Here is a 24,539-nt window from a genome sequence, read left to right on the forward strand (position 1 = left end):
AGAGAGGGAATTTCATCAATGGCTTGTTTTTTGTTTAAATCAATTTGTCCTTTTACAGATGCCACTGTCGAATTGTCCCTGGATAAACCCCAAACAATCCAAAGAAGGAGACAACGCCATGCTCAGCCCTGTCCCCTCTCTGGAAAACCAACTCCTTCCTCTTCTAACCGCAGTCCAAACCGAAGAGGAGGTAGGCACTTGTGTGTTTGGCTAATTATCTACTCGGTGTAGCTACTTGTATGTTCAGCTGTGTCTTGTGTAATAGGGAAGGAGCCCCCCTCCGTCTCCTTTCATTCCCAGCGCGTGGCACAACAATGAGGCCGGCAGGTCCTTCTCCATACCAGCCCTGTCCTCCGGGAAGTCCCAGTCCCAGCAATAAAAGTCTCTTCTCTCCCTAAAATAATAAAGCTAGATTTATTGGTTGTCACTAGAGGGTATTCACTTACCTTCCCTAAAGGTAAAGGTTCCCTTTGCACATATGTGCTAGTCATTCCTGACTCTAGGGGAGGTGCTCATCTCCGTTTCAAAGCCGAAGAGCCAGCGCTGCCCGAAGACGCCTCCGTGGTCATGTGGCCGATATGACTAAACGCTAAAAGGCACACTGAACACTGTTACCTTCCCACCAAAGGTGGTTCCTATTTTTCTACTTGCACTTTTTACGTGCTTTCGAACTGCTCGGTTGGCAGAAGCTGGCGCTAGAGATTCAAACCGCCGAACTGCCCCACCTTTCTGATCGACATGCTCAGCGTCTTAACCGCTGAGCCCCCCTCCCTACCGTTCGCAAATGTGAGCACACACACCTCCTGGGCACATGCACTCAGAACCTCCGTGCATGAGTTTTGGCTTCAAAACGTGCCTAAACGGACGGCATAGGGCCTACCTGCAGGAGCCGAGGTGGCGCAGTGGTTAAATGCAGCACTGCAGGCTACTTCAGCTGACTGCAGTTCAGCAGTTCGGCTGTTCAAATCTCACCGGCTCAGGGTTGACTCAGCCTTCCATCCTTCCGAGGTGGGTGAAATGAGGACCCAGACTGTGGGGCGATATGCTGACTCTGTAAACCGCTTAGAGAGGGCTGAAAAGCCCTATGAAGCGGTATATAAGTCTAACTGCTATTGCTAGTTTCCACTACCAGTTCGGACGAAGCAGTCCAAACCGGCCGAATACCACCTCTGGTTATCTCCCTTCCTTTTATTCCTAGAGGAAGGGGCCGATGCTCTCTCAATGGGAAGAAAGGCAGGTTGAGGACATTGGCTGTTCCACAGTGTTCAGGGCTTCATATCTTTCCCACCTTCTAGCACGACTGTTAAAGAAACCCTGAACTTTTGGCCGTAGAGCAGACTCTTGTCCCCCTCCGTCCCCCCCCATTCCAATTATTGACTTTTGCCCCTGGAGCTTGCTATATAAGCTCCGGTCCGAGCAAAGGTGAAATATTATTTATTGCTTTGCAGCTCTGTTTATCTTCTAGCTTTCAGGATATAATTGCTAGGAAAACCAGTGTGAATGTAACACTCACACAAAGCACTACAAATGCTTTTTTTTTTAAAGAGCCAGCAGCTAAGATGATTGATTGATTGATTGATTGATTACATTTATATGCCGCCCTTCCCCCCCCCCCCCCCGAAGGGACTCAGGGCGGCTCACAATTCAATCAGGAAGGAGGTACAGACGGGGATAAAAAAGACAAGACATAACAATACAAAATTTAAAAAACGCACAACAACCATACCATTCGAGAAGGGGGGCAAAAGCTCTTTAGCCCCAGGCCTGTCGGAACAGCCAGGTTTTAAGGGCTTTGCGGAAGGCCTGGAGGATGGTGAGGGTTCGAATCTCCACAGGAGCTCGTTCCAGAGGGTCGGAGCAGCCACAGAGAAGGCTCTCCTCCGGGTAGTCGCCAGTCGACACTGGCCGGCGGGTGGAATTCGGAGGAGGCCTAATCTGTGGGATCTGATCGGTCTATTGGAGGATTGACAGCAGGCGGTCTCTCAAGATGCTTCCCAAAGGACAGTGAAAAGAAAGCTGAGAGAGCTGAGCTCTCTGACATGGTCTCCACCTGCCTTCCTTCTCTCAAATTCATTCACAAATATACATTCTTATAATTGCTATTTAACATTGATCATCCTTAATATTTATCATTATTTTCTTACAAATATAGAATACAATTTGGGTCACTTTCTTGCCTCCGTCCCCCATGCCTCGTTCTTCTCCGTCTTCTATCCTCCTCCCTTCCTCTTTTCTTCTTCCCCTCTCTTCCCTCCTCCTCCTCTCTTCTCCCCCTTCTTACCCTCTCTCCTACTCTTTAATTCCCCTCGCTTACTCCCCCTGCTTTACCCTTCCTTTCTTCCTTCCCCCTCCTCATCCTTCCTCCCTTCCGTTGTTGCTCCTGCTCATTTACTTTCTCTGATGGGTTCTCGGGCGGCATTTCAGCCATCCCAACTTTATATTTTCATACCAATAGTTTTCTCTGTTATATTTTATTTCTAATAAGAATTGCTTGTTTGTTTATTGGATTTATCTGCCGCCCTTCTCCCAAAGAACTCAGGGCGGCGTACAACATTAAAAAACACATATTACAAAAGTTAAAAAGGAAATTAGATAAGAGTATCCAAAAACAAACCCAATTAATATTAACAAACATTTTAAAATTAGATTAAAATTAACAATTAACTTAATCATTTTATTCTGTTCAGGCCAGGCCGCTTGCTGGAAAAACCAACTTTTTAGGGCGTGTCAGAAGGATTATGCGAAGCTCCGGGGCAGCTCTTTCCAGAGGGATGGCGCTCCCCCAGAGAAGGCTCTCCCCCTGGGGGTCACTGGCCGACACTGTCTGGCCGACGCACCCTGAGAGGCCAACTCTGTGGATCGCACTGGACGGAGGCTACCGGTGGCAGTAGGTGGTCTCGCAGGTACCCTGGGCCTAAGCCATGGAGCGCTTTAAAGGTCATAATTAGTACTTGAATCGCACCGGAAAACAAGCAGCAATCAGTGCAGGCCACCTAAAAGGGGCGTAACATGGGAGCACCTAGGTACCCCCATGATAACCCATGCGGCCGCATTCTGGACCAGCTGAAGCCTCCGGGTGCTCTTCAAGGGCAGCCCCATGTAGAGAGCGTTGCAGTAGTTCAGGCGAGAATTCCACTTGGGAGTCTCAAGTCCCTTGATGCCCGCCAGAGATCTAAGTCCAGTCCATCTTGAATTGTGTTGACTCTTTATCTCCCGCCTATCTGCTTTGAACCGTTAGTAGTTGAGATTCTTGCGGAGAGCGTTACCATGCCATATGCCTGTATTCATTTGAGCCGCCTTGGCCCCTGATTTCCTCTGCTTCGCACCTACCTTAAGGCCCAAGAAAAGTTTCCGACGTCCGTGTAATCTCTCCTTCCTTCCCTACCTAGCTGGAAGAGGAAGAGCAAGAGGATCAATTTGAACTTTCCGTGGGAGTGAGTGATCCCGAGAAAATTGGTGAGTCCCCGTGAAACGGGAAAAGTTTGACAGGAACGTGTAGGGTTAAACCCTGTTGGACGTGCAGCCGTTCACTAAATTCACTGTATCCACCTTCTGACTTCAGCATTGCTTTTTTTAATTAAAGTTTTTTTTTTATTTTCAAAACAAACACAACACATAAAATCTTCCTTTTTTACATACTGTAGAAAGTGTATCAGTTGGTTACAAAAAAATAGTTTGTCCCGAAAGCGACTGCCTGAGAAGGCTCCTGGGTTGGGGCTGAAAGTGGAAGCTGTGTGCTCCGTCCCATATTTGGGTAGACCAAATTGCCCTGATAGACTGGTCCCACCAGAAAAAAACACTTAATCTCTCCCCTGGTATAGCTGACAAAGTGAGGATAGCCTTTGGCTTAGAGGTTAATACCTAATATGTAAGTAGCCCAGGTTCGAATCCCAGAAAGTTATGGCTAGCTGATGAGAGCAAAATAGTCTCCCTTTGTTTCTTTGTTGATAAATATAAATTCACACACAAAAAATAGTTTGTCACGAAAGCAACTGCCTGCGAAGGTCCCTGGATTGGGGTTGAAAGGTAAAAAGGAAGCCGTATGCTCCCACTTAATCTCTCCCCTGGTATAGCCAACAAAGCGAGGAGAGCCTGTGGCTTAGAGGTTAATACATCTATCTAATATATGTAGTAGCCCGTATTTGAATCCCAGAAAGGGTACGGCTAGCTGATGAGAGCTAAATAGTTTGGAACAGATCTGTACTAGTCCCCCTTTATTTCTTTGTCGGTAAGTACATAACGGATTAACAGAGTGGAAGGACCTTATAGAGCTGGCAGCAGAGTTGGACAGGGAGGAGGTTGGGGAGGAGCATGGGCCAATCCTGGAGGCTGGGGAAGGCTCGGACGAGGCTCTGCGTCGGAGGCAGAGATAGAGCTGAGACCGTCTGGCAGTGATCAGGTGCCTACGGTTGCTAGACAGCAGTGAGGCAGAGGAACAGCTGGAGCCTGTTCCCAGTGTGCGCATGCGCAGAGATGCCAGAAGAAAAGAACAACTCAGAAATCAGGGTCGACTTCGGAGTAAAGCCACAGGTGGAAGTTGATTGACCCCCTCCCATAGGACATAAAAGAGGAGCAAAAGGGAAGTGGGCTTTTGCAGGAAACAATTCGTTCATTCGCTTGTTTCTGGAGTGTGAAGATCTGTCCGTGAATCTCAGAGACTCTGTGCCCGGCCTTTCCTTGCTCATTTGGACAATATTTACATGGCAGCTTTCCAAGCTAGATAAGGTCTGTAGTCATAAATACTCCTTTGAAAGACTGTCTACCAGGCTTTTGCTGAATGTGGGGAATTCACATTCGTTCAGTAAAGGGGTTTTGTTGGGACCCGGACTCTGCCTCGTGCTCTTTGGGGAAGCCTAGGTCAGAACACTCTCTGTATATTGTCCTTGAAGAGGCAGAAGCTGCAAAACCTGATTGCACTCGGTGCAACTTGCGGGGCAGCTGCATAAACAGGTATCTGCATAAACAGGTATCTGTGGATAGCAGGGTTATGTCAGGGAAACTCAGGGCTTGGGGAATATGCTCCTCTCTGCTTTAGGCTTGTGGCTGTCTCGAACGAAATCCATCTGCTCCAAAGGGATTGCTTGGCCAGCTCTCAACCCCCTTCCTCTTTCTGCATGCTCTGTGTGTGTGTGTGTGTGTGTGTGTGTTTTATTATTTTTTTTCTTCTTTCCTTCAGCTGCTTTAGTTGTCTAAACAGCCACTTCATTGTTCAGCAGGGGGCAGATGTGCAAAGTCTCCCTCCACCACAGGAATGCCACAAGCCCTTAATTGTTGCACCAGGCTGATATTTGTAGGAAGCGGAGCTCGGGGTGGCTCGGTATGATCTCCGTTTCACTGAAGCTCTGGATCGATCCACCAGTCGCTCGAAGTTCGGAGCCGCTTTTGTTTTATTTATATATATATATTTTTAATAATGTCTGCTGAAGCAAGGAATGAGTTGCCCTTGCTCGGTTGGCCATGGTGGAAGATTGATAGAGGGAGAATTCGGCATTAGAGAATGCTCCTGTTTTGAAAGGAAGCGAGGTTTGGCGTCTAAATAAGATGGTTTTTTACCCTGGGAAAGAATGGAGGGGGGGGGAACTCAGTGGTGGGTTTCAAAAATTGTTCGAACCTACTCTGTGGGTGTGGCCTCCTTTGTGGGAGTGGCTTGCCCCCATATGACCGGATGGGTGTGGCTTGCCACCCATGTGACCGGATATGAAGATGCCGACGACACTTGTCAGAACCACCTTAAATTACCTCACACACAGCACTGGCATGCATAAGAATAGGATGTAAACTTGTTTTTTAAAGGCATCTTTGGTTTGCGTTAAAACAACTTCAACACACGCAATGTTCTGATTGCACCACAAACGCAGTAGTCATCCTTACCTTTCACAGAGGCACTGAGTTTTATAAATAGGAGCATGATAGTGTAGAATAATCATATCCAAGGACCAGTGGTGGGTTTCAAAAAAGTTTGGAACCTCTTCTGTAGGTGTGGCCTGCTTTCCGGGTCCACTGGTGGAACCTCTTCTAACCGGTTCGTAGATTTGACGAACCGGTTCTACCGAATAGGTGCAACTGGTAGAACCTACCTCTGGGGGGACTCTACTCCAGTGATGGCAAACTTTTTGGGTACTGAATGCCCCAACTGGAACATGCGCATGTGCTAGAGTGCCAGGAACCGAAGACCAGCTGGCTGGTTCGCATGCTCGTGCACGGCACCTAATCCTCATGCATGCTGGAGCGCCGGAAACCCATATTTGCCGTATTTTTCAGAGTGTAACTCTCACCTTTTTGCCTCAAAAAAGAGGGTCAAAATCTGGGTGCGTCTTATACACTGAATGCAGCATTTTTGGCCTACTGGAACCCCGTCCCCTTTGCAAAAATGGACGTGCAGAGGGTTTGGGAGGCTTGCAAAGTGCTCCTGAGGGCTAGGAAGGGCAAAACCAAGCAAAAAATGGACCCCCCAGACCCCAGGAACACTCTACAAGCCTCCCAAAGCCTCTGCATTCCCCCTCCCTTTTTTTTGCAAAAAAAAAACCGAGGTGTGCAGAGGGTTTGGGAGGCCTGCAGAGTGCAAAAACTTTTTTTTAAATTTATCTCTTCAAAATCATGGTTCGTTTTATACTCTGGTGCATCTTATACTCTGGTGCATCTTATAGTCCAAAAAATAGGGTAAGTTGAAGCGTTTTAGAAGTCCCAGGTTGTTAGCGGAAAAGATCGGCGGATTGTCCTTGACAATGGATTCCTCTGTGCTGACACGATGCCCATAGAGGAAGTACGTTAACCCCAAATTACTAATTGTCCTGGTTATTTACAGCTTGCTGAAGCTATCAGAGTCTCAATTTTCCTCTTTTTTGTTCCTGCAGGAGACGGAATGAATGCCTACGTCGCTTACAAAGTGTCCACCCAGGTACGCCAGCTCTTATTTCTTCTTCCCCGTTGCTGCCAAGGCATCAGGCCCACTTAAAAGAGTTTTCTAATCTTGGGAATTTCAAGGAGTGTGGCCTTCAACTCCCAGAATTCCACCGCCAGCATCCCCATCGATGAGAATCCTGGGAGTTGAAATCGACGCTCCTAGGAATCCCCACTGTCGGGGAAACATTATTTTAAGGATGAGGAATTTTTTTTTTTTAATGACATGCTTGATGAAATGGAGGAAAGTTGGTTTTTTTTTTCTTGCTTTTTGTCTTGTAGGCTGAGTAATTATTTTATGCCCGTTTTCCCCTTTGAATTTAGATTTCTTTTTTGTTCTTCCAAAGTTAGCAATAGCATTTAGCAATAGACTTATATACCACTTTACAGTGCTTTACAGCCCTCTCTAAGAGTCAGTGGCTACTTTAGAATTGCACGAGGTGGAGAAAATGCAGGAGATGGTCTGATGGATAATGTGTGAACCTCCGAGACTTCAAATGATCCAAGGAATCGTGGGAGTCCGAGGTTGGAGAAGGGGAATGTGAGTAGAGAGGTTGGTGAGAAAATCCAGGGTGTCTCTCGCACCTTCAATTTCCAGCCAGTTCTTGCAGGATAATTCTCCATCTGAACTCCTGTCTCTCTTTAAAAACCAATTTTGATGGCCTCACGGTGGCACCAGGCGTTTAAACTCTGCCAGGCAACTTGTTTTTCTAAATGAACTTCTTCGTGCGCCACCTGTCCAAAAGGCTCCAAGCTGGGGTTCAGCTTTCCAGTCATTTCCTGGTCTCTCTGCGTGGGAAGCTCTGTGTGTGAGGCTTTTGTCTCCAGGACTTGGTGGTGTTCAAAGCAGGAACTCTTCGTCTTTTTTTTTTTCCCCCTTTTGAAAGGGCTCAAGCAGGTTCTCCAAAGCCGCAGGTGGTTTCTGATCATCTCTTAGCAAAGCCACCCCAGGGATGGTGTGGAGGAACAGTTGGAACAATAACCTCATCTGTTCGTTTCCTCCTCCTCTTCCCTCTCTCTCTCTCTCCCTCCTCCTTGCCACAAACCCCACTCCCTTCTGGCACAGATAATGTTTCCTTGAAGGGTAACGAAACATCTGCACGAAAACAACCGAGCTTTGAGAGCACCAAGGATCCTATAGTCCTCCTTCTCTTCCTCCTCCTCCTTCCTTCTCCTCCTCCTCTCTCCTCCCTCCCTCCTCCTCCCTTCCTTCCTCTTTTTCTCCTCCTCCTTCCTTCTCTCCTCCTCTCTCCTCCCTTCTCCTCCTCTTTTCTCCCTTCCTCTTCTCCTCCTCCTCCCTTCCTTCTCTTCTCTCCCTCCTCCTCTCTCCTCCCTTCCTTCTTCTTCCTCCTCCTCTCATCTCCATTCCTCTCCTCCTCCTCCTTATTCCTTCTCCTCCTCTTCTCTCCTTCCTTCCTCCTCCTCCTCCTCTCTTCTCCCTCTTCTCCTTCCTTCTCTTCTCCCCTCCTCCTCCTCTCTCCTCCCTTCCTTCTTCCTCCTCCTCCTCTCATCTCCATTTCTCTTCTCCTCCTCCTCCTTCTCTTCTCTCCTCTTCTCTCCTTCCTTCTTCCTCCTCCTCCTCTCTTCTCCCTCTTCTCCTCCTCCTCCTTCCTTCTCTTCTCTCCCTCCTCCTCTCTCCTCTCCTCCTTCTCTCCTCCTCCTCCTCTCATCTCCCTTTCTCTTTTCCTTCCTTCCTTCCTCCTCCTCTCATCTCCATTTCTCTTTTCCTTCCTTCTTCCTCCTCATCTCCATTCCTCTTCTCCCCCTCCTTATTCCTTCTCCTCCTCTTCTCTCCTCTCCTTCTTCCTCCTCCTCCTCTCTTCTCCCTCTTCTCCTCCTCCTCCTTCCTTCTCTTCTCTCCCTCCTCCTCTCTCCTCCCTTCCTTCTTCCTCCTCCTCCTCTCATCTCCATTTCTCTTTTCCTCCTCCTCCTTCCTTCTCTCCCTCCTCCTCTCTTCTCCCTTCCTCCTTCCTCCTCCTCCTCCCATCTCCATTCCTCTCCTCCTCCTCCTTATTCCTTCTCCTCCTCCTCTCTCCTCCCCCTCCTCCCATTTGAATGGCGACTTTGGAAAGCCTCTGAGATGAAAGGCTTCCAGGACACATTATTTGGAGGGAATGTAGACAAAAGGGCCAGAAACACCCTGTTTCTTTCTTTCTTTCCTTTTTTAAGGTTGGGAGGCTTTGTTTTAATTCTTTTATTTTCCCACTAGCTCCTAAATGCCAGACAAGGAGAGTTTGCAGCTCTGGGGAAATAAAAAAAAAATTCCCTGTAGAATAGGTGGCTTCAGCCTACCTATTTTGATGCCAAAAATGCAGAGATGGGGAGGAGAGAGAGAGAGATAGGCAGGTGGGGCGAGTTTAACAAGAAGCAGTTGGCTCAGGTCTGGGAGGGACCAAACCTTTCCCATCCACATTTCAAAAGTTCCCCGGCGCATCTGATTCCAGTCCTTCCAACTGACCCCAGCTGTCCCTCAATTACGCCTTCCTTTGGTTGACCTGCCGTTCTTGGCAGCGTGGTGGATAGCTTCGGTTTCCGATTTGTTGCCTTTTGCCAGCTGGCAAAAAAAACACCCCCCTTGTGCACCTTCCAAATATCCTCATAACTGGGTCAGCGTGTCCTCTCGGCCAGTTGCGTCAAAATCCTTTTCCGCGCTTCACGGCCAGCTACTTTTGAAACGGAGAGGAGACTGTCCCAAAAAAAACCACTTATCCCACGATATGAATTGGCAAGCTTGCCGAAAGGGGAGCCACACGGTGCTTGGCTACACAAGAGCCTCTTTATCCTGGTGGCGTTTGGTCTCTTCGGGATGCAGAAACTTCCTCCACTAGCATCGTTTTCCCTCTCTCTTCTTTTTTTTTAAAAAAAAATTAAATGCATCAAGTTATACTTCGAGCCAGTCCTCTCTCTCCAGCGAGTCTACTCCACGGGGTTCTGGAAGGGGGAAAGAGGCAGGAGGATTAGGGGCTTGCTACCTTGAGAGAGAGAGAGAGAGAGAGAATAAAAAACAGGGACAGCAATATCATCATGCATTGCTTGTCAATAGCTGAGTTGCAGATTGTTGGGGTAGCAAGATGCTCTGTAAACCGCTTAGAGAGGGCTGTAAAGCAGTATATAAGTATTTGCTATTGCTAAATGGGAAAGAAGGAAGGAAGGAAGGAGGAAGGAAGGAAGGAAGGAAGGTCATGGTGGCGCAGTGGTTAGAATACAGTATTGTAAGCTCACTCTGCCCATTGCCAGGAGTTTCGATCCTGACCAGCTGAAGGTTAACTCAACCTTCCATCCTTCTGAGTTGAGTAAAATGAGGATTGCTGGTGTCAAATATGCTGGGCTGGGGAAAGAGGACTGCTGTAAAACCGCTTAGAGGGGGCTGTAAAGCACTGCTAAGTGGTATATAAGTCTAAGTGCTATTGCTACCTATCTTCCTCCCTTCCTAGTGGTTAGAATGCAGTATTGCAGGCTAACTGCCCACAACCAGAGGTTCAATTCTGACCGGCTCACGGTTGACTCAGCCTTCCATCCTCCTGGGGAGGGGGGGGTAAAATGAGGACCAAGATTGTTGGGGACAAGAGGCTGACATTATAAATCAGGGAGGGAGGGAGGGAGGGAAGGAAGGAAGAGCCGTGGTGGCACAGGGATTAGAATGCAGTATTGCAAGCTCACTCTGCCCACTGCCGGGAGTTCGATCCTGACCAGCTCAAGGTTGACTCAGCCTTCCATCGTTCCGAGGAAGGTAAAATGAGGACTCGGATTGTTGGGGGGAAATAGGCTAACTCTGTAAACCGCTTAGAGAGGGCTGTGAAGCACTGTGAAATGGTATATAAGTCTAGATGCTATTCCTTCCTTCCTTCCTTCCTTCCTTGTGGTTAGAATGCAGTATTGCAGGCTAACTCTGCCAGCCAGAGGTTCAATCCTCAGCGGCTCAAGGTTGACTCAGCCTCCCATCCTTCCAGGGTGGGTCAAATGAGGACCCAGATTGTCAGGGGCAAGAGGCTGACTCTGTAAACTGCTTAGAGAGGGCTTTAAAAGCACTGTGAAGCGGGATACAAGTCCCAGGGCTATCGCTATCAAGCTTCCTGTTTGACTAACCGGATTCTTCCTTTGTCTCCCAGACTACTCTGCCAATGTTCAGGAACCAGCAGTTCTCCGTGAAGAGACGATTCAGTGACTTCCTGGGCCTGTACGAGAAGCTTCTGGAAAAACCGCCCAGCACGGGGTCATTGTTCCCCCTCCCCCTGAGAAGAGTTTAATCGGTGAGAATGCCAGCAACCAGTTTAATTGCCTCTCCCGAGTTCAAACCTAGCAAGTAGATCTTGTCTTAATAACCCTTCGTTGAGCGACGGTTCGAAGCTGCAAAGACATTGAAAAAAATGTCTTAGGTCTGTTTTCCATACAGTGTCCGCAATGGCCACAGGTCAAAACTTCAGGCGCTTGGCAACTGACTCACATTTATGACGGTTTCAGCGTCCCATTGGGTCACGGGATCCCGTTTTGCGACCTACTGAGAAACAGTCAATGTTGAAGCCAGATTCACTCGCGCTCCGGGTTTTACTAACTTAACGACTGCAGGGGGCTCACTTAACAACTGTGGCAAGAAAGGTCATAAAGCGGGCAAACTTAGCAACTGCCTTGCTTAACAATGGAAACGAGGGCTCAGTTATGGTCGTAGGTCAAGGACCACCTGTATAGTGGCCTAGCTTCACATGTTACTGAATACCGGAGTAACTTGGGGATTACTAGTGCTGAGATGAGACCTGTGGGCCTTGGAAACTCATCTGTCTGGAGGGAAACTCTGAAAGGCGATGTCTAAATCAGGGCTCTCCAACCTTGGCAACTTTAAGGTTTGTGGACTTCAACTCCCAGAGTTCCTCAGCCAGCTCTGCTTTAAGGCTTGTGGACTTCAACTCCCAGAGTTCCTCGGCCAGCTCTGCTTTAAGGCTTGTGGACTTCAACTCCCAGAGTTCCTCGGCCAGCTCTGCTTTAAGGCTTGTGGACTTCAACTCCCAGAGTTCCTCAGCCAGCTCTGCTTTAAGGCTTGTGGACTTCAACTCCCAGAGTTCCTCGGCCAGCTCTGCTTTAAGGCTTGTGGACTTCAATCCCAGAGTTCCTCAGCCAGCTTGCTTTAAGGCTTATGGACTTCAACTCCCAGAGTTCCTCGCCAGCTTTGCTTTAAGGCTTGTGGACTTCAACTCCCAGAGTTCCTCAGCCAGCTCTGCTTTAAGGCTTGTGGACTTCAACTCCCAGAGTTCCTCCCAGCTCTGCTTTAAGGCTTGTGGACTTCAACTCCCAGAGTTCCTCAGCCAGCTCTGCTTTAAGGCTTGTGGACTTCAACTCCCAGAGTTCCTCAGCCCAGCTCTGCTTTAAGGCTTGTGGACTTCAACTCCCAGAGTTCCTCGGCCAGCTCTGCTTTAAGGCTTGTGGACTTCAACTCCCAGAGTTTCCTCGGCTAGCTAAAGTTGAAGGTCCACAAGTTTTAAAGTTGCCAAGGTTGGAGACCACTGATCTAAATTAAACGCCTGGTATATGCCATGCAGCTAACTCTGGTCCTTGTTTTTCTTTTCTTTTTTTTCCTCTTGTCCCAGGGATGACCAAAGTCAAAGTTGGAAAAGAAGACTCTTCCTCCACAGAATTCTTAGAGAAACGAAGAGCTGCCTTAGAAAGGTTGGGAGTTTGCGTCCCTCGTTGGCGGGTGTTGCAACCACAAGTTGGTGCAGTTGGTTTGTTACTCTGGGTAGGGAAATTTGCCATGTTAGGAAGAACTCTCCTGGGCTCACACAACTTGCTTGATCCAACGCATCTCAAACGCCCCCAGATATTTCCTGTGATGGCCTTCAGGGATATCAACCTGTGAAGGACGTCACTGGCGTTTCACCCGTCGGGGAGTGAATCGCAGGAGAATGCGTCCTTCCAAAATTCTTCGGGAGGATGCGTTCCGTAGGGCTGTTCCCGGGAGCAGTCAATGGAAATTATTCTCTGAACCTGGCCTACGGGTTCCTGAAATCTGATGTTTTGTCTGGAATGGACTCCAGGAGAACTCTTGTCTGAGCAAATTCCATCCGGGTGAATTTCCTCTTCTAATCTCCTCCAAATACGGAAGTGAGAAGGGGAACCCCAGTTGAGTTCTTCCTATTTTTCTTTCATAATTCCAGTTTCGATGGAGGCAGAACACCTCCCTTAAGGATAGCTCAGTTCCACAACAGCCATCCTGTTTTCAAGCCACCATAAATGGCTTTCGCCATTTCCTCTACCCAAAATGTCTATGGATTTTCCAGTCCATTCTGGCATTCCTTGGTAGTCGGTCCATCCCAAGTCAGTATATTTTAGAATCAGTATATTCCCCCCCCCCCCAACATTTGGGTCCTTTTACCTCACCTTGGAAGGATGGAAGGCTGAGTCACCTTCACCTGGTCAGGATCGAACTCCCGGCAGTGAGCAGAGTGAGCTTGCAATATGCATTCTAACCACTGCGCCACCATGGCCCTTCCTTCCTCCCCATTTAGCAATAGCAAATACTTATATCCTGCTTTACAGCCCTCTTTAAGCAGTTTACAGAGTCAGCCTCTTGCCCCCAATTTAGCTTTCTAGTCTGTAACAAGCCAGGAATCATCCAGTGAATTCCACAGTGCAAACTTGAATCTCCTCATCTTGTTCTGGTGCTTTGTACCCCATGTTTTGTTCAAAAGAGCAAGGAGGCGTACCCAAAGAATGTATCTGTGTGTTTCTCAACCTTGGCAAGGTTAAGATGGGTGGACATCAACTCCCAGAATTCCCCAGGGAACACAGGTGCTGGGGAATTCTAGGAGTTGACATCCATTCAATCTTAAACTTGCTAGGTTGAGAAATATTGGTGTACATAGAGTGAGAGCAGATAGACTATGTGGTGGCCTAGAGGGTAGAGCTTTCGCCTCCCAGTCAGGAGGTTGTGAGTTCGATCCTAGGCAGAGGCAGATATTTCTCTGTCTGGGCACAATGAGAATATATCTGCCGAGTTATAACTCCACATTGGTGACAGGGAGGGCAACTGACCAGTAAACACTAAGCTCCATTTAGTTGCCCAGACTCCGTCCCGCGAGGGAGTATGGAGTCGCTTAAAAGAAGATGATATAGTGAGCAGGTTGGGGGGCATAATTGTAGCACCAATTGGAACTGGGTGTGCGCCAATACAACCCTTCATAATTCATCCACCCTGAAGGCAGGGAGGGGGCAAGATTTGTTTATATTGTTTTTGTTTTATCAAGAAATAAAATGCAAAGCAAAAACACACATCCAACGCTAGCAACAAAAGAAGGGGAAATGGTTGTACAAAAAGGGGGGGGGCAGAAATGACCCAAATATCAAATAAATCTAACATTGAGCATGACAAATCCACTCCAGATGGACACCGGGAGGAGGGGAGAAACCAGAAATTTTCCTCTATATGATGGGTTTACAAAAGCTGGTTATAAGCTTTCCTATTCTTATTTAATAAGAATACTATCATCTTCGTCATTCACGACTCCATATCCCTGGTGAGGTGGAGTCTGGGCTACCGAATGGAGGTAGCCGAATGTTTTAATGGCCGGATTCCTTCCTGTTGCCAGTGCGGAGTTTTGTTCAGATACATCCCCATTGTGCCCAGAGAGAAAATATCTGCCTCTACCTAGGATTGAACTCACAGGCTCCTGACTGCGAGGCGAGAGCTTCGCCTCTAGGCCCCTGCACCACTCCATTTAATAATGCTATATTGAATTAATATTCCCAGAGGAGAGGATCTGTTTGATGATCGACCCAACACCTAATCATGATATGTAGGGAGGGGGCAGAGCTGATCGTGAACCAACCATTAAAGTTACGGTGTCTTAGTTATCCTCCCCATCCCTGCCCCTGTATTGATTGGCGGCTGTGCCCGTGATCATGCCTCCTCTAATCACGGATGGGATGGTGTCGGCCTACAAGCCAGCCTTGCAAATTCTCTTTAAAGGAGGGATGATTCTTCGCGGAGTTAAAACGGAACTTCGGCATTCCAATCCCACAGATACATTCAAAAGACCATAAGCCACCCCACCATGCTGCAGGACCCAGAATGTCCGGGAATTCTTGGAGAAGGATGAGGTGGGTTTGATGCCATAACCGGGGTCTGTGCTTTTATGGCCTGAGCAAGCAGCTCCTAATCTTTTGGGCACCAGGAACTGACTGTGTGGAGATGATGTGGGCCTGCCAGTGACCAGCAGAGCTGCGGCAGATTCGGACAGTGAGGAGGTTGGGGAGGAACATGGGCCGGTCGTGGAGTCTGGGAAGGCTCTGAGGAGGGCTCCGTGTCGGAGGCAGAGAGGGGGCCAGGGCCGTATGCCAGTTATCAGCTGCCTTCAGAGTCAGACGTCAGTGAGGCAGATGAAACAGCTGGAGCCTGTTCCCAGTGTGCGCATGCGCAGAGTTGCCAGACAAAGGGAACAGTTAAAGAACAGGGTTGACTTGGGAGTTAAGGCCACAGGTGGACGATGAAGGGCCCCTCCCAGGAGGGAATAAACGAGGAGCAAAGGGGAGTGGAGTTTGCAGGAGACAATTACTTCGCTTAATTAGTGTGAAGATTTGTTCGTGACTCTCAGAGATTCCTTCCCAAGTATTGTCTTGTACCAGCGTTGCGTTCGTAAGGCATCGGCCTGGCAGCTCTCCAAGCCTGATAAGGTCTGTGCTTGTAAATCCACCCTTGAAAGACTGTTTGCCGGGGCTTTGCTGGATGCGAATGAGAGGAATTCACAGAAGCTTCATAAAAAAGGGGTTTTGTCAGGACAAGGAATCTGCTTCGTGGTTTTGGAAGCCTACGTCAGAACAGGAGATTGGTTTTTCCCGAGGACTAGAAGAAGGGTGCTTTGGTGTTTTGTTGCTGCCCAGTTTCTGACCTGCTGCGGACCGGTGCCGGTTCACCGACCGGGAGTTGTCGGGGACCTTGGCATGGGGTCCATCTTGGAGAAATTGGCCCGCAGTTGTGGTTTCCGCTGCGCTTGAGCTCCCTGGCCCTGTTTTCAGGAACAGACGGCTCAGCGAAAGGCGAGAGAGGGGGTTGTGTGAAGTGGAAAGCCATGTCAGCGGCTTTCAGAACAAGCCAGCCGTGAGGAAAGAGTGACGCAGGTCGGCTGGATCAAGGACTGTCGGACGGCCTCTGCTGATTCAGCCGGTTCTGCTTCGTTCCTTTCTGCTGAACCGCGTTCAAGTGTTAGGCCGTGGGTGATGGGGATTGTGACACGGTGGTGGGAGAACGGCTCCTCTCCTGCCCAGACCCACAGTTCAAATTCTCTGCTTTACAGAGAGAGGTTGCTTGAGAAGGGCTGGCATGAGAAAACCTGGCCTTTTTCTCCCTCCCACCTATAACTTAAATATCTACTACTCCTTCCTCCTCCTCTTTCCCCATAACAACAACCCTTTAGCAGTTTTACTGAGTACTCCTGGGGGTTGGGGAGGGCAAAAATGAGCGAAAAACGGGCTCACATTCTCGCTCATTTTTGCGCCCGAGCCCCAGGAGCTCTCTATAAAAGCTATGCATGCCTCTTTTTTTGACAAAAGAACAGGCCGTTTTGGGGGTTCTACCACAAAACCGCGGATGACAAAATCGCGGTCAACGAAAGCGCGTATGTGACGTCATCACAGCGAGACAAAAAAGATCGAAAAATGTAAAAATAAAGCGAAAACCTTACCCTAACCCCCAAACCTAACCCTAACCTAACCCTAAACCTAACCCTTAACCTAACCCTTAACCTAACGAAAAACCTAACGCTAACCCTTAACCTAACGCTAAACGTAACACTAACGCTCTAAACCTAACCCTAACCCTTAACCTAACGCTTACCTTTATGTGAATCGTCTTGCTGTAATTTAATTTTATTTCAATTTTTCGATCTTTTTCGTCGCGTTGTGATGACGTCACATACGCGATTTCGTCGACCGCGCTTTTGTGAACGCGGTTTTGGGGAGGTGTGCAGAGTGCAAAAAGCTTTTTTGAAAAATTTGTCTCTTCAAAATCGCGTGCCTTATATGCTGAAAAATACAGTAATTTACTATATACGCACACTGGTTGATTTTCCTTCCCGACTTCTTTTCAGCTGCCACGTGCTTTGGCACGCAAACCTTGAGTGGAGCCGGGCTCCTGAAGATGTTCAACAGGGCGACGGATGCAGTCAGCAAAATGACCATCAAGATGAACGAATCGGACATTGTAAGCCGCTGGGCCTTTCTTGATATGTTATGAAACCATTCTGTTATCTTGCGTCCCTGAACTGGGTTGCCTGGGATTGTCTGAATCCCCGTTCTCTTCCTACGATGACCTGTTGGGGGGGGGTTCGTTCTCTGCCCCCCCCCTCTCTCCTTTCTAGTGGTTTGAAGAGAAGCTCCAGGAGGGTGGAATGCGAGGAGCAACGTCTGCGGAAGCTACACACAGTTCTCGAGATGCTCGTCACTCACAGAAAAGGTATCCCCGAAGACGAAGTGGGAGTTGCATAACTGTAGGGGGGGGAGTCACCTTCCAGCTTACAAAAACTCAAGATTTGCATCTGGGACCTTGAGCTGAGTACAGGTTGAGCCCTCAGGTTAACAATGTCCGAACTTAAAGACGAAAGCCGTCACGTCACGAGTCCTATCATTTAGGGATTGTCATCTGGTGTGACCAGGAAGGAAGGAAGGGCCTTCTTGGTGGTGGTCCCTTTGGCACTGTGGTTAAATATGCGGTACTGCAGTTATTCAGCTCACTGCCAGAAGTTCGATCCTGACCGGCTCAGGTTGACTCGCCTTCCATCTTTCCGAGGTCGGTAAAAGGACGACCAGATTGTTGGGGGGCAATAGGCTGACTCTGTAAACCGCTTAGAGAGGGCTGTAAAACACTGTGAAGCGGGTATATAAGTCTTAAGTGCTATTTCTTCCTCCCTCCCTTCCTTACTTCTCATGGTTAGAAGGCTTGGAGGCTACTCTGCCCACAACTAAGAGTTTGATCCTGATTGACTCAAGGTTGACCTTGAGCCTTCCATCTTTCTGAGGTCGGTAAAAGCCTTCCATCTTTCTGAGGTCGGTAAAATGAGGACCCAGATCGTTGGGGGCAAATATGCTGACTCTGTAAACTGCTTAGGGCTGTAAAACACTGTGAAGCGGTATATAAGTCTTCAGAGCTATTACTGTTACCGTATAAACCATCATTCCTCTCTCTGATATGGTTCCTCCCACTTCCCCATTACTTTTCTAAAAGGCCCTAAAAATGTGATTTAGTCAGCGGGCTTGGGACCCTGAATGGAATCAGAGCCAATCAAATGGCTGGTTTTATTACGTTGTTGCTGCCATAAAGAGTGGGATGTTTTGGGGTTTTTTAATGCTTTTTATTATAAGGTAAACTTTTTTAAAAAAAATGTTTGCCACTGGTGTCATTTAGATGTTAGTTGGGTGGCTATATAAATTCAATTAATTAATCATATATATATCAAAGGGTGTGAGTGTGTGTGTGTGTGTTCCAGCATAACTCTGGAATGCCTCGAGCAATTTCAACCAAACTTGGTACACAGATTTACTCTCTGGAAAAAACTCTGTGGGGGTAAGACACCCCTAATACCTCTCAGGGTGTGTGTTCTGTTAAGATACAGCCTGTTGTGCCTCTCAATGGCTTCTCCCGTACTGCCGTAAAATGGCTTCTACTGTACAGCACAGTGGAGTTGACATGGTAGCGGCTTCACAGTACTCCCCAAAGGGGCTCCCTCTAGTAAGGGGAAAATCCAACATTAGAAATCACGTTTGGTCCGCACATTTTCCCCCTATAATAAATAAATACCTGGGCAATGCCAGGTTATCAAGCTAGTAGATAAATAAAATCCCGGGTTTACTTTATAAAGACGGGGGAAGACGGGGGAACTCGGCTCTTAATTGCCAGCAACCTTAGCTGGAGAATGAACAGCGACTGATTTTGGAGGTATCCAACGTTCAGATTTGGTGGCGTTTCTCATCTGGCATCTTACATCTCCTCCTCACGATGTTGTGTCCTTGGAGAGTCCTTTTTTTTTCCTGCTGGATTTCCGTGTCGCTGGCAGGGAAGTGCCAATCTTCTCACGCTCCCCTTTTTTCCGCCCTCCAGAACTGTCGCTGAATACCTCTCAGTTTGCCAAGAGCCTGGCCATGCTGGGCAGCTCGAGGACAACACGGCCTTGTCTCGGGCCCTTTCCCAGCTGGCCGAGGTGGAAGAGAAGATCGAGCAGCTGCACCAGGAACAGGCCAACAGCGACTTCTTTCTCCTGGCGGAACTGCTGAGCGACTACATCCGTCTCCTGGCCGCTGTGAGGGTAAGGGCTGCTGGGGTCTCGCCGAAGGCAGGGATGCAGGGGTGGGGCTGCTGGGGGTTTTGCAGGGGTTCGAGAGAACCTCTAGCTAAGATTCTGTGCAGTTCGGAGAAGCTCCAAATCCCACTTCTGGCTGGCCCCGCCCGTCCCTCCCAGGAGTCCCCACACAGCCCATTTTGCATGCAGGTGCCATATTTTTTGGAGTATAAGATGTACTTTTTTTCCTCAGAAAAGAAGGTGAAAACCTGGGTGAAAATCTGGGTGTGTCTTATACACTGAATACAGCATTTTTTTGCATCTCGAAACCTCACCCCCTTCACCAGAGCTCCTCAGCCATTGTGGTGGGTGGGGGCTATGCCACTGTAGTGAAATTCATTTTTGAAGGTTGACTCAGCCTCCCATCCTTCCGAGGTGGGTCAGATGAAGACCCAGATTGTTGGGGGCCAGAGGCTGACTCTGTAAACCGTTTAGAGAGGGCTGTAAAGCAGTATTAAACTCTTAAGTGCTATTGCTATTTGCCCTGGACTTTGTCACTGGTGTGAGCTCAGTTCCCCATGGATGATCAGAGGCTTCCAGCAATGAATTTCTCTCTCCCTCCAGGGTGCCTTTGACCAGAGAATGAAGGCTTGGCAGCGTTGGCAAGATGCCCAGGTCACGCTGCAGAAGAAACGGGAAACTGAGGCCAGGCTTCTATGGGCCAACAAGCCCGACAAACTTCAGCAAGCCAAAGAGGAGATCTCAGAGGTGAGAGAGAGGCCTCTACAGAGCATGCCCAGCGCGGTTCTCTTAAAGACTTGAACCAAACTTTTTTTTAAGGGTACACTCCCCTCTCTCCCCAACTTAATTTTGCTTCTGCTGATGACCCAACACTGTGTTGTATTGTTTAACCAGTTTTTTTTAAAATATTTCTATTTATTTTTTGTTTCTTCAGTGGGAATCTCGCGTGACACAGTACGAAAGGGAGTTTGAACGGCTCTCTGCCATCCTCCGGAAAGAGGTCCTTACGGTTTGAGGTAAGTTGTTATTAGTGGCGAAGTCGTGTCCGACCCATCGCGACCCCATGGACAACGTTCCCCCGGGCCTTCCTGTCCTCTGCCATCCTCTGGAGTCCATTGAAGCTCATACCTGCTGCTTCGGTGACTCCATCCAGCCACCTCATTCTCTGCCATTCCCTTCTTCTTCTTCTGCCCTCCATCGTTCCCAGCATGAGGCTCTTCTCCAGGGAGTCTTTCCTTCTCATTAGGTGGCCAAAGTATTTGAGTTTCAGAAGATGATAGATACATACATACATAGATAGATACAGTAGGTAGGTAGATAGATCCTGTGACTCCATCCAGCCACCTCATTCTCTGCTGCCCCCTTCTTCTTTTGCCCTCCATCGTTCCCAGCATGAGGCTCTTCTCCAGGGAGTCCTTCCTTCTCATTAGGTGGCCAAAGTCTTTGAGTTTCCTCTTCAGGATCTGGCCTTCTAAAGAGCAGTCAGGGCTGATCTCCTCTAGGACTGACCGGTTGGATGGCCTTGCAGTCCAAGGGACTCAATGCAGGAGTCTTCTCCAGCACCAGAGTTCAAAGGCCTCCATTCTTTGGCGTCCAGCCTTCCTTATGGTTCAACTTTCACAGCCATCCATTGCAACTGGGAAAACCATAGCCATGACTATATGCACTTCTATTGGCAGGGTGATGATGTCTCTGCATTTTATGCTGTCTAGATTTGCCATAGTTTTCCTCCCCAGGAGCAAACCTCTTTTAATTTCTCGAGGTAGGTAGGATGAGTCTTTCAGCACAGCAAAACCCCTTCCAGTTTCACAGTGGCCAAAGAAGCAGAACTAACGTAAGGAAATGTCTGCCTCCCACTCCCCCCACCCGCCACCCCCTCAAAGATTCACTTCCCTGATTAAGGGAACCTCGGATTCCATTCTTTCTCAGCTGTCTCGGTCCCAGGAAGAAGAAGGAGACTTCAGATGTCATTTAACTATCAATCGGGGGGGGGGGGGGGGGGGCTGCTTATTTCACATTTAAAGGATGCAGGTCAGCCGGTCACAGCGACGGTTTTAACTTTTGATATCCCCCATGTCCTACATGTCCTGCATTAGCTCAGTGGCTAAGACACTGAGCTTATATGTAAATGTGTTTTATTTTCCATTTTTATTTTCGTACAGCCACACATATACTGTACAGAACCGGGGCCATATAACATTAAGCAATAAACACAGCCATTCCTCTTGTCAATAATACCCCCCAAAATAGAAACCCAATGTACCTCTTCGACCCTCCATACACCCTTTCTTTCGTCCCCCCCTCCAACTTTCCGTCTTCCCACCATCATTCCCCTCTACCCTACTTCCCCTCCCCCTCTACCACACCTCTCTCCCAATACACTTTCTCCCTTCCTTCTCACCCTCCCTCCAATCCTCTCTCCCACCCTCTCTACCCCTCTTTCTTCTATCCCTCTACTCCTCCCTTCGGTGTATTTCTACTATCTATTAATATATTCAGCTTGTCCTATTTTTACACTGGAATTAAAGAGCAACAGTGTACAAGTGCAATCGTGTTACTTTAAAATCTAGCACATACTATATATCCCCCCTCCCCCCTAAGACCCCACCTCCCTTCCCCCCCCCTTGTTGATCAGAAAGGACGGCGGTTCGAATCCCTAGCGCCGCGTAACAGGGTGAGCTTGTCCCAGCTTCTGCCAACCTGGCAGTTCGAAAGCACCTAAAATGCAAGTAGAAAAATAGGAACCCCCTTTGGTGGGAAGGTAACAACGTTCCGTGCGCCTTCAGCATTGAGTTATGCGGGCCACGTGACCATGGAGACGTCTTCGGACAGTGCTAGTTCTTTGGCTTTGAAATGGAGATGAGCAGTGCCCCCTAGAGTCGGGAACGACTAGCACATATGTGCAAGGGGAACCTTTACCTTTAAGCCCTACATGAAACTTAAAAGTTCAGTTGCACTTTTCCAGAACATTGCGTAAGCTGGTCATTGTGTAAAAAAAATTGTTTTAACTTGAGATGTTGGGATCCATTACCAGGAGCTGTGTATAGGGCAGTTATGGCTGCCTGAAAACACAGGCCCAGGGATGGATGCTACCATGATACGCACAACATCCCTTTTAGTAATATGTAAAGCTTTCCTTTTAATTAGCGTGCTCCTCTGTACCAGCCTTTAGCATCTGGCATGTATCAATTAGCAAGCACTTCAAACGGACACAGGAATGCGAGCTGCTTGCTTCTTCCCCGACTTCCCCTCCCCCCACCTCTCATCTACCCCTCCTCTCCTGCCCAGAAACGAAGTTTTTGCCATGCTGCAATATTATTATTGGACTTAGCTAATCATGTGCCTTTTGATGTAATCGTATACACCTTTTCTTTGTTTGGAACTAATAAAAGAGCCCCCCCCCCCCCCCCCGAGCATTGCTCTGGGCCAAGCCTCATCCCAAGAAAGCAATTGTCCGGTGTCTTTCTTCTCATTCGGCTAAAGCATGAGCAGCCCATCAGAAGTGTGAAAAAGCCGCATTGAGAGACATGGAATTAATTGCCGACTCAAAAAAATAAATAAATTGTCAAGCCAAATCCCATTCCTTGGATCCTTTCTGAAGGGTTTGCAGCATCCTCTACCGCAGAAGATAACAACGTGCGTCTGTGGTTTTGTTTTTCAACTTCTTCCTTTACAGAAAGAAAAAACGAAAGATTTCCGGACACATGTGACCAAATACCTGGAGACGTTGCTCCATTCACAGCAGCAGGTGAGAGAGAGACGCCCCCGTGCATCCCCTTGGCACATGCCACACCCAGAATTGATTTCATGCGCTGGGCTTATAAATAAATACGGCACCTCCTACGTTGCAGCCTTCGGTCCCCTGCAAATGGTACACAGTTAGGTGAACATTAGAAAGTCCCCCAGCCAGGTTTCATGTCTAAGACAGAACTAGAACTCACTGTCTCCTGGTGTTTGGCCCACCCAAACTGGCTTTCCTGGCTAAGGTGGGACTAGAACTCACCGTCTCCTGGCGACTGGCCCAAAGTCCCCCAGCCAGCTTTCACGCCCGAGGTTGGACTAGAACTCACCGTCTCCTATTTTCAGCCCGGTGCCTTCACCACTTCCATGGATTGCCAGGAGGCTGGTGATCAATGAGGGAAGGGGGGATCCCAGGAATCTTTCCGGTGAGCAGCTGGGGAATGGCTCTCTGACCGTCCCCCTTTTTCTTTCTCCCCCCAAAGCTGGTGAAATACTGGGACGCCTTCCTTCCGGAAGCGAAGGCCATCTCCTAAGTCGCCTTCAAGTTCAACTGGACTGCCTTGATGACTTAATACCTCCACAGAGCTCTCCTTCGACCAAGGAGCCGTTTCCCCAGCTAGTAACTCTTCTAACTGTATATTACTATTGGTATTATTTTTGCCATTTAGATTCATATATAAATATATATAAACACAAACACACAAACACACACACATATATATATTTTCCTATTGCAAAGAGAGACTCGCTTCCCGCTTGCAAGCCCAGGAGTAGGGCAGCGCAGGCGCAGGAAAGGGCGCACGGTTTTCGGACTTTGGTGGCGCAACCACAGCAAGTGAAATAAAACTTAAAATCAGGGCAGTGTCTCTTTTGTGTGTCTCTTTGTATGTGCGTGTCAGTGGTGGGTTTCAAAAAATGTTTGAACCTACTCTGTGGGTGTGGCCTCCTTTGTGGGAGTGGCTTGCTGGCCATGTGACCTGGTGGGAGTGGCTTGCCGGCCAGGTGTTTTCTTTCTTTCTCTCTCTCTCTCTCTCTTTCCTTCCTTTTGTCTCTCTGTCCCTTTTTCCTTTTTTTCTTTCATCTCTCTCACTCTTTTTCTTTCTTTTTTTCTTTTTTATTTCTTTCTTCCTTTCTCTTTCCTTTCTTTTGTTTCTCTGTCCCTTTTTCCTTTTTTTCTTTCATCTCTCTCTCTCACTCTTTTTCTTTCTTTTTTCTTTTTTCTTTCTTCCTTTCTCTTTCCTTTCTTTTGTTTCTCTGTCCCTTTTTCCTTTTTTTTCTTTCATCTCTCTCACTTTTTCTTTTTTTCTTTCTTTCTTCCTTTCTTTCTCTTTCTCTGTGTGTGTGTGTGTGTGTGTGTGTGAGAGAGAGAGAGAGAGAGAGAGAGAGAGAGTGGTAGGTTTCAAAAAAATTTCGAACCTACTCTGGGTGTGGCCTCCTTTGTGGGAGTGGCTTGCTGGCCATGTGACCTGGTAGGAGTGGCTTGCCGGCCATGTGTTTTCTTTCTCTCTCTCCCTCTCTCTCTCCTTCGTTTTGTTTCTCTCCCTTTTTCCTTTTTTTCTTTCTCACTTTTTCTTTCTTTTTTCTTTGTTTATTTCTTTCTTTCTTCCTTTCTTTCTCTTT

The 24,539-nt window shown here is 48.1% G+C and overlaps 1 protein-coding gene across 1 annotated transcript in view; it reads left to right on the forward strand.

Annotated features, from left to right (window-relative positions):
• The window catches only part of SNX1 (sorting nexin 1), a 24,664-nt gene extending 887 nt beyond the window's left edge, over positions 1 to 23,777 (forward strand). Inside the window, 18 exon segments of the mRNA XM_032233132.1 lie at positions 59 to 190; positions 3,390 to 3,456; positions 6,855 to 6,898; positions 11,010 to 11,097; positions 11,100 to 11,150; positions 12,480 to 12,558; positions 14,912 to 14,960; positions 14,962 to 14,988; positions 16,974 to 16,983; positions 16,986 to 17,086; positions 17,244 to 17,267; positions 17,269 to 17,338; positions 18,980 to 19,030; positions 19,033 to 19,184; positions 19,782 to 19,925; positions 20,113 to 20,187; positions 22,855 to 22,926; positions 23,402 to 23,777. Of these exon segments, the coding sequence (XP_032089023.1) occupies positions 59 to 190; positions 3,390 to 3,456; positions 6,855 to 6,898; positions 11,010 to 11,097; positions 11,100 to 11,150; positions 12,480 to 12,558; positions 14,912 to 14,960; positions 14,962 to 14,988; positions 16,974 to 16,983; positions 16,986 to 17,086; positions 17,244 to 17,267; positions 17,269 to 17,338; positions 18,980 to 19,030; positions 19,033 to 19,184; positions 19,782 to 19,925; positions 20,113 to 20,187; positions 22,855 to 22,926; positions 23,402 to 23,452 (1,287 nt within the window). The 3' untranslated portion in view covers positions 23,453 to 23,777.
• Positions 23,778 to 24,539: the final 762 nt, after the last annotated feature.

Source organism: Thamnophis elegans, chromosome 16, assembly GCF_009769535.1.
Source record: "Thamnophis elegans isolate rThaEle1 chromosome 16, rThaEle1.pri, whole genome shotgun sequence".
In the NCBI taxonomy this organism is placed as follows: Eukaryota; Metazoa; Chordata; class Lepidosauria; order Squamata; family Colubridae; genus Thamnophis; species Thamnophis elegans.